The sequence below is a fragment of the Xiphias gladius genome, chromosome 1 (genome assembly GCF_016859285.1).
Source record: "Xiphias gladius isolate SHS-SW01 ecotype Sanya breed wild chromosome 1, ASM1685928v1, whole genome shotgun sequence".
NCBI classification, from domain to species: Eukaryota; Metazoa; Chordata; class Actinopteri; order Istiophoriformes; family Xiphiidae; genus Xiphias; species Xiphias gladius.
Genome location: NC_053400.1, coordinates 28,137,196 through 28,150,346, shown reverse-complemented (window position 1 = coordinate 28,150,346; position 13,151 = coordinate 28,137,196). Strand labels below are relative to the sequence as shown.

The following is a 13,151-nucleotide window of genomic DNA, read 5'->3' as shown; positions in this document are numbered from 1 at the left end:
CACTCACATTTGCACACGCAGGCACGGTCCATCATCCAGATGAGCGATGAGCAGTATTCACAGTATGTAGGGATGCTGTACTGGGTGGACTTGAAGATGTGGCCGTTATGCTCTTCCACCTGCAGAGAGCAGCAAAGCACAGGTTCTTTTGGAGTTCCCTTGCGTATTTATATGTATGTCTTTCTTTCTTTTTTTTTTATATGTAGTCTTTTCTGTTCTGGTCACTGCTCTCTTGGCCTCTGTTATGATCAAAATCATGATGAATGAATCAGTAGTGATGACAATGAAAAGTGACTCACAATGTCAGCGTCCTTTTTCCTCCGTTTTTTGCGTTCCGGCTTAGATACCTGCTGTAGTAAAACAAAAAGACAAAACAGAACAACAGCTATGCTTTAGTATTCAGGAGATATGATACGGTATATGTAAGCATTATTAATAAATATTAACATGATGTATTCTATAGATAAAACTCTCAGAAACTAACAACCCCCGGAGGCTGATGTACACCGGAGTACGTGACATTTCAAGTTTGTAAAGATACTTAAATAAAACTTTCCTTACACATAAAAAAATGTTACACATCCAATCTCATCCACAACAATCAATACGCATGTATTTCTTTAATTTTACCCCAAAACTGAATTAAGTCAGAGGAGTATAAAACCTCTTTTAACCGTTTAGACATCATCCAAAACGCATCACCGTTTCTACTTTCCTGGGCAGTCGGGAGGCTGTGACGTGTCTTTACCTTGCTGAGCGTGCTGTCCAGAGGTTTATACTCAGTCATGAACTCGTCCAGGAACACTTTAAAAGTGTTGACCCACACCTTGACAGGGGACTCGCTCCAGTCCCTCTGCTCCTGTCGCATGGTCTTCTCCAAGATGTGCTCAAACAGGGCGTAGAGGTCTTTGTAGCGGATACTCTTACCATCATCCATCTAGGGAGGAAGACAACGGAGTCACAAGAAGCGCACAGTATTTATCTATCTACTTTGGAAATACTGTTCCAGTATAAAAGATCTAGTCTAACTCTTCTGAAACTGCTACATGTATCTGCTCTTATGTAAAAAAATACTGTGCTTCTAATCACTTTGTTTGAGTAAAAATATCATGAGCGATATTTATAGATGGTGGCTATAATTCTACGGAATATTTTCAGTTTTAAATGATCATGTAAACAGTGTTGACAGCACCTACCGCGAGTGCGGTGGAGTAAGAGTTGAAGATGTTTAGACGGAATTCCTTCAGAGCCTTTTTAAACACAACGTCCACCATGGTGTCCTTCTTACTGTCCTCTGTGTCCAAGTCGTTGATCTGAAATATGACGGCAAAATCACCTTAGCGGGAATGTGGACCGCGACAAAGATTAGCAAAAACTCAAGGTTCAAGTTCAAAAGTGCGTCGTGCTCATCCGGAATCCTTCCTTGGGAGGACATTTAGATGCTGAAGGACACCTGCAAGAAATATCATCATCTTTACTCCTATGTATCAAGAGAATAGGAGAGAGCATGTTTGGCTGTACCTTCTTCATAAGGAAGTCGTTCATGCTCCTGTAGTCGTTGGTGCAGGTGAGGATCTGCAGCGCGTCGTTCTGCCACTGAGCAGGTTCCAGAGCCACACTGCTGATCTTGACGCTGCGCCTTCGCTTCACCTTGGGGGACGGTTCCTTGTTCTCCTTCAAGTCTCTGAACCCTCGATCCAACGCCATATCAGGACTGCAGGGGGGCGACATGTTTTCCTGACCTGCTGTGCGGAAGAAATGAACTTCAGGTGCATTCAAAGATTTTAAAATAGACAATATTTCAGCATCCGACGTCTCTCATCGTGTCATTTTTGTTTTTATGTGAAATTCCTTAAAATGTATGTATTTGCTTCTGCGTAACGCACCCTCTCCCAGCAGTGGCCCAGTGTCTCCGTAGTCTCCATCCAGGGAATCAGCCCCACAGATCAGCTTTTCTCTGGATTTCTTATCTCCATACTTGGTCTTACCCCAGAAACGCATCTTACCACGAACTCTGTTCAAAATTCGGAGAAAAGTGATGAACATTCTTTGACTACTGATGAAAATTGTGATCAAATTGTGTGTAAACAGCTTAACTTATAGCTTACAGCTATAACTTATATATGTTAAGTGTCCTTAACAATTTCTATTAAGGCCGGGACATAAGTAAAAATGTTCAGGTAACACTCTGGATTCTAGCAATGCCAATTTGAGGAACAAACCTTCCATCTTGAGAGTTCTTGCGCATTGAGTCCACTTTGCCCAAATCTCCTGACGACATGGCCTTCTGAATCTTCTTTTGTTCCTCGGAGCTTGCAGGCTGAAACGACGTCACGTTGAGTAACATGTAAAAGCAAAACCGAAGCAAAGCCTCTCTATTGCATATTACACAGAATATGACCTGAGGACAAGTTCAAGCCAGTAGATGGCGGCATCACGTCACCGGAGCTGCATCAGCTAAAATGTCCAGTGCATTTACCAGAGCCCTACTTCTTCTATGTATCAGTAAAAGCGTAATAATGATATCACAAAGCCATAACACAACAAATTATACTTCTGAAATATTAATTTTTAAAAAACAAACTTTTCATGAATTAGAAAGTTGAAAACATTTGGAATAAATCATTTTCCCAAGAAAAGAACCGATAACACCAAAAAAATAACATCAGGAAGAAATAGCGACAGCAGTTTGTTAAGTGATGAGGAAAGTCAAGAGTGAATGATGACCTTTCAAGGATTCCCCAGGTCTGACCAGTGATAAGTGATAAGAGAGGAAATATAATCAAGTGCCATGGAAATATTATTAATTAACCAGAAAAAATAAATGAAGGAGAGAAAAATCACTGTTACAGCTGTGAGAGAAAGAGAAGCCAAATCGTGTTAGAAAAGCAATTATGTTGCTAAAGGCTAAAAGAAGGCTAAAGAGAAAACACATTTCAAAACTTGACCTGCATCCATTATGATGCATTAAGTTAAATTAACTGTTGATTTCTAGAGTGGTTGTCAAACCAGTAAAGTATTGGATTTACAGTTGTTTGACAGTCTTGAGTACATGTCTCTAAAAACTGACATGAATATTTGCATCATACATAAATACACTGTACATTTATCCTACTGTTGGTGGCGTAGTGTTTATGTTTTATTGCACAACACCATTTTAGCAGGTATTTTAATACGTCTGTAAAATACCTTCTTTCTTTTTAATCTTTTAATACCTTTGAAATGTGTTCCACTCCCAGGAAAGGCCATTGTACATTTTTAGAAAACAGAAGTTTGGCGAAGCTCAGTTCGAGACAGAGGCAGGATACGGATCTGTGCTCTCTCTGCTGAAGGGGGTTAGAAATTTCAAAGAGAAGACACGCTTTAAGAATGTAGAGAGGGTCACTGTTGGCTTGGCCGGCGCCTGTTACCATGTCTGAGTCACTGAAACAGGACTCTCGTAAGCCCGCCTCCGTGGAGCTCTGTTTGGAGAGGGGTAGGGTGTAATGGCGGGAGCTGAGGGGGCTGTCGCCATCATAGTCATCCTCGTCCGAATCGCCCCCATGTGAGACGATAGGGGCGCGGGTGAGGAAGTCGGAGCGGGTCCGTGCCATTCTGGCTTTCTTTTTTTGGCCCGCTCTGCCGACCTGGAGTTTGCCAGAAGTGATAACAGCATGTTAGCAGCATGTGCCTTAACCCCGTAAAAGAGCTTCAGTGCACTTTGTTCCTCATGTAGGTCAGGTGTGTCGTTTTTAGTGTAAGACTGGGAGCTATCCTGCCGAGGTTCACTCATTCATTCACAACACAAGAAGACACTCCTGCAAAGTTGCAAACACATGCTATACGTCTATTTTCTGAGAGGAAAAAAAAAAGAAAAAAGGACACTCACATCCCGTGCTTTTGTTCCCTTAGAAGGCTTGGGGACTGGTGAGGGTGCTTCTATGGGAACGGCCACAGGCGCTTCTTCAGTGACAGCATCACCGTCAAACCTGACGGACAAAAAGAGGAAAACAAATACAAAGAGACATTGTTATTAACGTAAAGTGATGAATCCAAATAAAGAATTCATTAAGTTGCACCCAAGAACAAGTGTGTCAATGAAATTTTAATTTTAATTCATAAATAAATCCACAATGTGAAGAATGTTTATGTGGTTATAGCAGCTGTCAGATTGTTCTGATGGCATAGTTTTAAATGATCCACTCCTGATGAAAACTGGTGCGGTCTTTGTTACTCCCCAGTTCATTCATCTCAGCTTCCCTGCATCAAATCCGTATTGTGTGGTAGTGCATGCAACAGTGCCTTCGTGATACAACCACTGGGGGCTGCCAAAGTCACGAGTCCTCAAATTCTTCACATAGTACTCTAGATTTTGGGTCTTATCATGTAAGTAATGTATGTTGCCATGGTTTCTTTTAGTTATTTTACTTTGGAAACTTGATTCATTCACTCCTCAAACATAAACTTGTTTGTGTTTACTTTTTTTTGGTTTGTTTATGGTTATCAAAGCCTTGCTTTTTTTTTATTCTCTTGGGTATTTTTATAGTAATGCACTGTATTTATTCGTACAGGGATTTGAATCAAATGGGAAACAACTCTAGATTACAACAAAAACATACATAGTGTAAGCAAAAAAAAAAAAAAAAACAAACCAAACAAAAAAAAAAAAAACAGCAATGCATGCATTTATTACTCACTTTGCAAATGTCACTTTGTCCTTTGGAGAGAAGAAGATGTTGACCGGCTTATCCGTCATACTAACTGTGGCGCCTTGATGACTTTGTGGCTTCTTGGCAGCTTCTCTCGCTCTGGTTCCCCCATCTCTGGACTCCAGCGTGAGTTTGGGTGCCCAGCCCTCAGCAACAGGCCTGCTCTCCATGCGTCTTTCTCTGGGAGCAGAAGAAGGTGGAGGAGGCAGCTGGGGGTGAGGGGCACTGCCTGGGATGTCTACACCCAGGGGAGAGTGCACTGATGGAGCAGTGGAGTCTGACTGTGTTCTGGCATAAGGCGCTAGCCCTGCTGTTCTGTCAATCAGCAGGGAACTGGGTCTAAGCGGTTTGCTGGAGGTTGAGGTTCCACCAGCCTCTTGTCCACCCTGTCGACTCTGCTGTATCCTGTGCAGAGCCTCTCCTCTTTGTTTCTCAAACATGTCTCTCTCATACTGAGCGAAGAAAAGGCGCTGCCGCCCCAGCACTTCTTTCTGTTGTCTTATCTGATCCATCATCTCTTTTTCATTCTGCTGCTGCTGATTTCGCTGCCTCTCCTCTTTCTCCTCGTTCAGTCGCACCAGTTTCTCGATGACACTCTGGTCGGCCTGAGGGACAGAGGTAGAAACAGGGACGCGACCTTGAGGCACAGTTGCTGGGCCTGGTTTTTGTTGTAATGGTGTCAACTCCCCTGTCTGGGCTGCAGAATCTCGAACCTCTACAGGGGGACGGACAATATCACTCAGCTCTTCGCTTAGTGGTGTTTCTTTCTGCATACTGATGACCACCACCACTGGTCGACGTGTTGACTCTCGCCGTTCTCTGAGAGGCTTGGGAGCAGTGGGGGTGGCTGTGGAGACGGCTGCGTCTGTGTTCTGTTGAGGCTCTTCAGCAGGACGATGGGAGATGACTGGGCTGCCCTTACTAGCAGGGACGTAAAAGGTAGGGAGGTAGTTCTCGATTTTGGGCGGATGTGTGGGGGCAGAGGGGGCCGCAAGATCCATTTTGGTCCGGCCCTTGCTGCCTGGGTGGGCAACAGCATCAGAAACCCCTGCCCTATGCGGTTCAACTGGCTTCGGGCTTGTTGAAACAACCTCCTCATTAGGCTCAGGTACTGGAGCTACTGAAAATAGAGGGGAGCAGGGTTCCTCACTGTCCGTCACCTCGTCTGTAGCCTTGGGTGGCTCCTCATCCATACTTAGAAGCTCAAAGCTGCCTTTGGAGCTCTGACTGTCTGGGGTGCCCTGGGGTGAACGCAGAGGTGGGGTTGCAGGGGGCACCAGCTCGATGGACCAACGCCGTTCCTCAGATGGGGACGAGGCTCCGCCGCTGGTTGCTCGGACCTTGAGGAGCTCCAGGCTGAACTTGGCCTGCTCCAACTCTCTCATCCGCCGGCTCTCTCGTTTGGCCCGAGTGGTTTTCTGGCTGGGCTCATCCAGAGTTCTGGCCCTCTCTCTCACCACCACAGTGGATGTGGGGATTGAGGCTGCTGCTTCAGTTAGCGCTTGAGAGGCGCTCTCTTTTGTCCTAGCATGTTCTCTTCCTTCTGCTTCCTCCCTGACTGCATCCTCATGGCTGCTGAGGATTTGGAGGCTCCTTTCTCGTTGCTCGTAGGAACGATCCTCCCACGTGCTAAGGTCCAACCCCATGATTCTCTCAGGCGGCTCGTCCTCTTCTTCTGGTGAGAGACTCACCTGGCCATTCTGCAGTTGACGCAGCTTCTCCTGCCGCTCCTTTTTCTCCCTCAGTCTCTGTTCTCCCAGTTCTTTGAAGCTGTCAATCAAAAAGGCATGATTAAAACTTAAGCTGGTGTCAAACTGCTTCCTTCCCCAATTATCAAGATGCATTTTAAACAGCTACAGTTATTCATAACAAATTATAACTACCATGCACCAAAGTTACGAGTCTGATGTTAAAATTCTTGTTCCCAGAGGCTCAGCCGATTGTAGATCTGCTTTGGGTTGGATTGTTTGCATAACGGCATGCTCTCCAAGCCTGGTCTTTTACCACACTGAACAAGGACCAAATTCTCTGGAGCAGCTGTGTGCCAATATTAATCTGGTTTTTCACTAGCTTGAAGAAAATCATTCAGTCACCTACCCTTTGAAGCTATTTTCAGAATATGGAGCCTTTATGAAAAGGCTTAAATGTTTGCTTTTGTTTGACTAAACTCACCTCTACCTTAATTTTCTAGCAACAGAAAAACGAACTGGTGCTACGGATCAGGATACGGTAATAGGTGTTTTACAGCACGGCTTACCTCTGCCTGGCGAGGTAGCCTCTGCTAATTGCCTGTAGTTGTACCACAGCGCCGTACAGACGCAAGTAGGCTTCTCTGGCTCGATGACAGCGCCAGGCTGTCTGAATAACCAGGGCTGCTGTGCAGCGCCGATAGAGCCATAATCTCCAGGCCCTCTGCAGCACCAGGGCAGCCTCCCTCCACAGCCTGAACCTCTGGCGCTCCCTGTAGCCTCTCCAGTATGTCTGCAAACACAAAGCTGCCCCCTCCTGGACAATAGGGTCATAATCCTCCTCTTCTGTGGACCGGTACAAACGCCACCATTTCTGTGAGGAGATGATGATAATGATATATAATGGTTATTTTTGATCAGGATCACAATATTGCAAATGTAAGCAAAATCATATACAGCATAAAGTGATGATTTATGCAAAGAACTACGTTTCACTGTCATGCATTTTTCACCTAAGTAAAACAAAAATTTGAATCACTAATTTAGTTGTTGGTTTTTAATTAAAATTTGCTTGGATTCATTCATTTAGGCAAGAGAAAAGCACCGTACTGTACCTGGATGCAGATTGCTGCCTCTCTCATCCTGACAAACTGCTTCCTCTCTAGCTGGGCTCTGAATCGCCGCTGCAGCGTGACGATGAGTCTGAAAACTTCCCTGTGGAGTAAGGCCTGGAGCCGCTGACGCTCAGCCTCCCGCAGAAACACCTGAAGGGAGGGACCACGATTGGAGTCAGCACAGGGCAACACACACACACTCAAGGAAGACAGAGGCTGTCCAGCTGCTTACAAAAGGATACACACACATATTCTTTCAAAAAAAAAAAAAAAAAAAAATCCTGTTCACAGTTACTCACAAGCTCACACACAAACTTAAGAAATCCCTGGTTGGACACATGGTCAGAAGAATGTCAGGTATGATCCTCTAATTATATAGACAGCATCCCAAAGGCACGGACCTTACAATCATGCCTCATTCATACTGGAGAATTACCCGCACCGAAAATGGGGCACTGTCTTCATTACATGCTTTAGTTGAGAGGATGCTTTCAGGTAATATGAGGTTATCCGCAACACTGTCCTATCCTGACTCTATTTATAGCGTGGGTAATTTAACAGTTTAATAAACTAAACCACGTCTTAGCAATTTTAAAACCCTGCATTATTTACAGTTTAAGTCTTGGAATGTCAATTTCCGGACTCCTACAAACCTCAAGGCGCAGCAACCCCACTGTTTAATATAAAAAACATAACACACAGTATAATGAGTCAAAACAGTTTTCTTTTCGCCAATGTCACCAAGCAATGACATAACGGAAGAAAATCAATAAACCACTGTTTTGTCCCAATTTTTATTTTATTATTATTATTTATTTTTTTTTAATCAGTCTGATCTAGTGGCATCACACTGAATATTCTGCATATCGTATTTAGATTTAACTCTGCACTCACTCTGCATGGAAGTTTTGGTATTAATGGGAGCTTTGGGATAAATAAAATCCAAGCATACTGTCTGAGAGCTGAACTATGCTCAAATGCATAACATCCATTTGTAATGATGAACAGGTTATTGACATTTTTATACAGCAGAGGAGACCAATTCAGACGGCGATGCTGTGAAATATTAAAAAAAACCAGATGTCACACTATGTTTTACTGTATTTGTTTATCAGTTGATTGAAAAGAACTGCAAAGAGGAAAGGAGAGGGCAGGGTAAATACCATTGTCTTTCCCACTTGGTACCCATCTGGTTCTAGGTCTAGCTGGTCCAGACATTGCTGGATGCCCTCTCTGGTGGCACTGGTGCCCTCTGGAAGCAGCACGCAGAAGTGATGAACAAAATCCTACCGAGAGAACAAGAAAAGGTGTTAATGAGAAATGTGTTTATAACCCTACAGTATCTGTTCTGGATTTTATGATTGTGTCATGTGCCTAACATTTCTGTACAGTAGAGGGTCCTACAAACGGTTTAGGTCTATGAATCTGCTGAAGCCATCAGTTTTTCCAACACTGATTCCAGTACAGGATTTATTGGTTGTACACACTCTGGCCCTGAATTTGAAATTCTCTTGACCGGCACCAAAAACTCAAGCAGCCTCCTGTAGCATCTCGTCAGCAGAAACCATTTAAAAAAAAAAAAAAAAAAAGTCAAGGCACATGTGGTTTCAGGTAGAAGACCATGCTGTCCATATTTGCAGGGGTTCAAACATCATGGCATAAATATGCCTGACTCCCACTCTTCAAACTGAGGCCCATTGTCTGAATTCAATACGCTCTGCACCCTTGGCTGTAGGGGGTGGATAGGGAAACAGATGCTGTGTTTATACAATTACAAGCATGGGGAGTGTTTCGGAGACCCAAGGACAATGGAGAGGCTCTGTTCTGAAGAGATGGGAAACAGCAGAGTCCTCCAAAGTGATACTGTGCCCAAGATATTTCTCATTAGTGTTGACTGCAGCACTAAATATGTTTGTAGGAATTTCTGGTAAATGACAATGTCTGATGCTCAAATTGTTTGAGTGATCGCATCAAAACAGTTACGGTATTATAAGCTGTGCACTTTGGTATGCAGATTTTGAAATAAAAGGCCAGTCCACACAAATAACGAAATATAGACTGGAGTGTCATTTTTATATTTGTTTTCAAATGTTATTGGTAATTATTTTCCATTGGTGGAAGAAGTGCCCAGTATAAGTACCAGTGCAATAATGTAAAAATACTCCATTACAAGTAAGAAAAGGGGCATTCAAACATACTAGACTACTACTGACTGATACATATTACGTTAGTACATTGTTAACAAATTGTACATTAAGTGCAGTACTTGAGTAAATGTACTTAAGTTACTTTCCGCTGCTGCCAATTTTCTAGTCAATTTGAAAAATAGTGAAAGCGTCCGCAGCGAGGTCTGTGGAGTAGCCTGACTAACTGGGGAATTGTTTCTGGATCGAGTCATTGCTGCTAAAATGACTCAGAACTGACTCATTTTCAATGCTTTAAGCCCCATAAATGAAATTCCATTACCCTCGACTGTGTCTGTGAGGCAGCAGGAGTCTTAGCAGCAAAGATCTCAGAGCCCCAGCAAATAAACTAATAAACTGAACTAACCGCACCACTGTGTTTACATGGGAAAATAAGTTGTGATTTGGTGAAACGGGTCCATAATGAACTAGCACAGTGACTTAATCTTTTCCTAAAACCTTGACATCACAAGGCTGGGACAATTGAGCATTCAAGACCGCAGGATGGAAAGTAATGCAAGTAAAACACTGGAGTGGGAGGGAGCCCACATTTTCTGTCCAGAGACTCCCTTCGCTTCAGTGTTAAGCATCCGCTGCCACATTTGTCATACGGTATTTCTCGCAGCGTTGACATCATTCTTATGAGAGCCAATGTGGTTACGATGGCTGCCATCTCGATTCCCCCATGATTCCCTCTTGACACAAAGCACATTGAATTCCAGGTCAAACAACTTCAGCGACACGTCTCCTGGGTGTGAATTTGCTTCGCTGGCACCTAAACGCATGGAAACCCGAGTGTTGTTTAAGGTTTGGGACGTGAGAAGCGAGAGGGATCGGCGTTTCAGCCTTCTGGCCTGCACACGCCATCACAGAGGGAACATGTTAATGCGATCTGCTGCTGAACTCCTTTTACCAGTTGGCCTATTGAGTGTTTGCTTCCTGGAAATCATCATACCTGGCAAAAATGGTGGATGACGTGAGTCTGTTATAACCATTAAGAAACAAACGCTGTTTAAAGGGAAACACCACCATTTATGCACCTACAGGTCAGTTCACTAGTCATGGTCAGTGCTATTCAGCCTGTGAAAACTGATTTATAATGTCTTGTGTGGCTTTGGAGGAGCCTCGTCATGTCTGATACAATAATTCCAAGGCTGGGCTTGGAGACAACAATTTTTATTTTTAACAACAGGTTGATTTGTAAACTGGGATTGTGGAGTCAGAAATGTGGGAATTACCAGGCATGGAGGACATAAAAGATAGTTTAGAAAATCTGGACTAAGATATTTAAGGATTCTGTAGATGAAGAAATGCGTGTGTGTGTTACCTTAAAGCTGTACTTGATGTTGTAGCCTGACTGCCGAATGCGCACAGTCTCCAGCATACCTGTGTAACGCAGCTGCCTCAGCACCAGGTTATCGTTGAACCGTAAGGGCAGCTGCGAAGGAGAAAGCCGGAGGAAAAAAGGACAATCGAGGAGAGCGACAGGCAGCAGAGGGTACAGAAGAGGGTAAATGATAAACAGCTTTAAAAAAGTTCAAACTTCAAGGGAAACGAAAAATGCTTTGAAAACTAAACCAAGGGTGGGCACACTGTACCTTCTCAGCATTGGAACGGATGCACTTGACAAAGTAAGGCTCAGACTGACCCAGAGTCTCCATTAGCTTATTAAGAGAGGCCTACAGAATGAAACACAAAAACAAGACGTCAGATTTGACACGACGTCAGAATATAACAAGCTAAGGCACACTGCCTCTGCTGCTCCACAGTTGTTGGACGGGCAGCAGTGAAAGTCAGGTGGCTCAGTCAGCCGCGAATAACTGTTGGTCCAGCTGTAAGTAAAAACTCTTCGCTGCAAGATTTAAGTCGCTGCCTGGGATCATAAATACCAGCGATATGTCTCTGTAAGCATTTGGTTCTGTAGAAAAAAAGATAAGAAAGAAAAACATGTGTGTAGTTTTTTTTTCATGCGCTGTTATTGTGCGCGCGCGCGTAAAAACACGTGCACATGTGTGTCAGCATGTGTGTGCGATAATTCAGTGGCAGGAGGAATTCAGTCTCCTCCCCCGCCATGGGAGATTAAAGCAATCAGCGCAGCACAGGATGTGGGAAGTGAAGTCATCCACACACTGGGGCCAGGGCTGCCTGCCAGAGGGGCCTCAGCGCTCATCTCGACCTCTGACAGCCAGAGCAAACTGTTCACTTTCAAAGAAATCAGGAAGAAAGCAGCACTTTTTTGGTTCTTGAAAGCTCCTCTGAGCCGGCCTGTGTTACCAGTTGCCCATGAGCCTTTATCGCACCCCTATTTTGACCTAAAGAAATTATTATGAAGGTTATCTCGTGTTTGGTTCTAGGCCGATACCACATTCTACGAGAATCACGACAGTTGCACAACAGTTTTTCTTCCCTCGTCTCTGCCACTAGTGACGAAAATCAAAAGGGTGTATCGGTAACCGCGACGAGGCAAACTACCAGTTTCTCACCAAATCAAAGTACTTTTATGAGACATTTATTAATTTGTTTCTCAAATGCCCAGACATGATGTCACACATTTAAGATTTTCGGGTGGGTGTGTGAACTACTTAATAGACTTCACATACATTGTGGACAAACACACTCGGATTAGACAGTGGACAGTTAAGTCCGTTGGCAGGCAGAGAAGTGGCGGGGTGTTTCCAGCCACAGCCAGTTGTAAAGGACACACCTTGTTTTTATGACATTCACAGTTGGAGGGGGATTCCTAGGTCCAGCTCGGGAGAATCGCTTTATTTATTTATTTATTTTTTTTTTACAGTGAGAGCACTGAACGGCAAATCGCTGAAGCTCTGCAGTATGCCGCCCGCTCCGTGTGTGAGTGTTTCCTGACCTGGAACTGTGCGCTGATACTGGGTGGCTTCTTCTTCTTGTGGAGGTGAAGCAGTGACTTGGTGATGCGGTCGTGAAGCGTCAGGTTGCTGAGGTACTTCAGTGACTTGACATTCAGTAAATGCTGCAGATGTTAAGTCAGAGTCAGTTGATAACGTAGACAATGTAACACTACATTAGAATATGTGCCCCCTATTAAGGTACATGAAAGAAATCCTGTACTGCACCTTTGGAAGAGCTGGCTTAGATTTGTAGTTTTTGTTCCTCCTGTTTATAAAAAAACAAAACAAAACAGAAAAGTTAATCTGTTTCGAGCACCAAGCAACAAAATCCCTCTCCCTTTGTTCTTTAAATCAAGAAGGGTAAGAAGGGAATTTTTTTTTTACTGTCCAGTAAAAAGTCAACGAAGCACTGAATTAATTCCAGAAATTCTTCCCAAGTGGGTCATATCCCTGTCAATAAAGTGGAACTTTATTCATCCCTGTGGGGAAATTCTCTTTTCACTTGCTCCCCTCCATAGGGAGGTCAGAGGTCAGGGTAGGCTACAGAAGAGCACCCTTGGAGCTGGTAGGTATGCAGCCATCGCCGAAGGACAGTTCAGCAGGGCAGATG

The 13,151-nt window shown here is 43.9% G+C and overlaps 1 protein-coding gene across 5 annotated transcripts in view; it reads right to left on the bottom strand.

Annotated features, from left to right (window-relative positions):
- myo9aa (myosin IXAa) overlaps positions 1–13,151 on the bottom strand; it is an 85,565-nt gene that overhangs the window by 7,630 nt on the left and 64,784 nt on the right. For 4 of the 5 annotated variants that reach the window (XM_040139258.1, XM_040139266.1, XM_040139286.1 and 1 more), the window contains 17 exons: positions 12,767–12,806; positions 12,541–12,663; positions 11,273–11,353; positions 11,002–11,112; positions 8,655–8,777; positions 7,492–7,641; positions 6,946–7,250; positions 4,677–6,458; positions 3,869–3,968; positions 3,411–3,626; positions 2,223–2,320; positions 1,887–2,014; positions 1,522–1,742; positions 1,197–1,313; positions 749–937; positions 300–350; positions 8–119 (listed from right to left, as the gene is read on the bottom strand). In XM_040139258.1, the coding sequence (XP_039995192.1) occupies positions 8–119; positions 300–350; positions 749–937; positions 1,197–1,313; positions 1,522–1,742; positions 1,887–2,014; positions 2,223–2,320; positions 3,411–3,626; positions 3,869–3,968; positions 4,677–6,458; positions 6,946–7,250; positions 7,492–7,641; positions 8,655–8,777; positions 11,002–11,112; positions 11,273–11,353; positions 12,541–12,663; positions 12,767–12,806 (3,947 nt within the window). The remainder of the gene's footprint in view (positions 1–7; positions 120–299; positions 351–748; positions 938–1,196; positions 1,314–1,521; positions 1,743–1,886; positions 2,015–2,222; positions 2,321–3,410; positions 3,627–3,868; positions 3,969–4,676; positions 6,459–6,945; positions 7,251–7,491; positions 7,642–8,654; positions 8,778–11,001; positions 11,113–11,272; positions 11,354–12,540; positions 12,664–12,766; positions 12,807–13,151) is intronic. The other variant, XM_040139295.1, reaches the window with a different exon arrangement.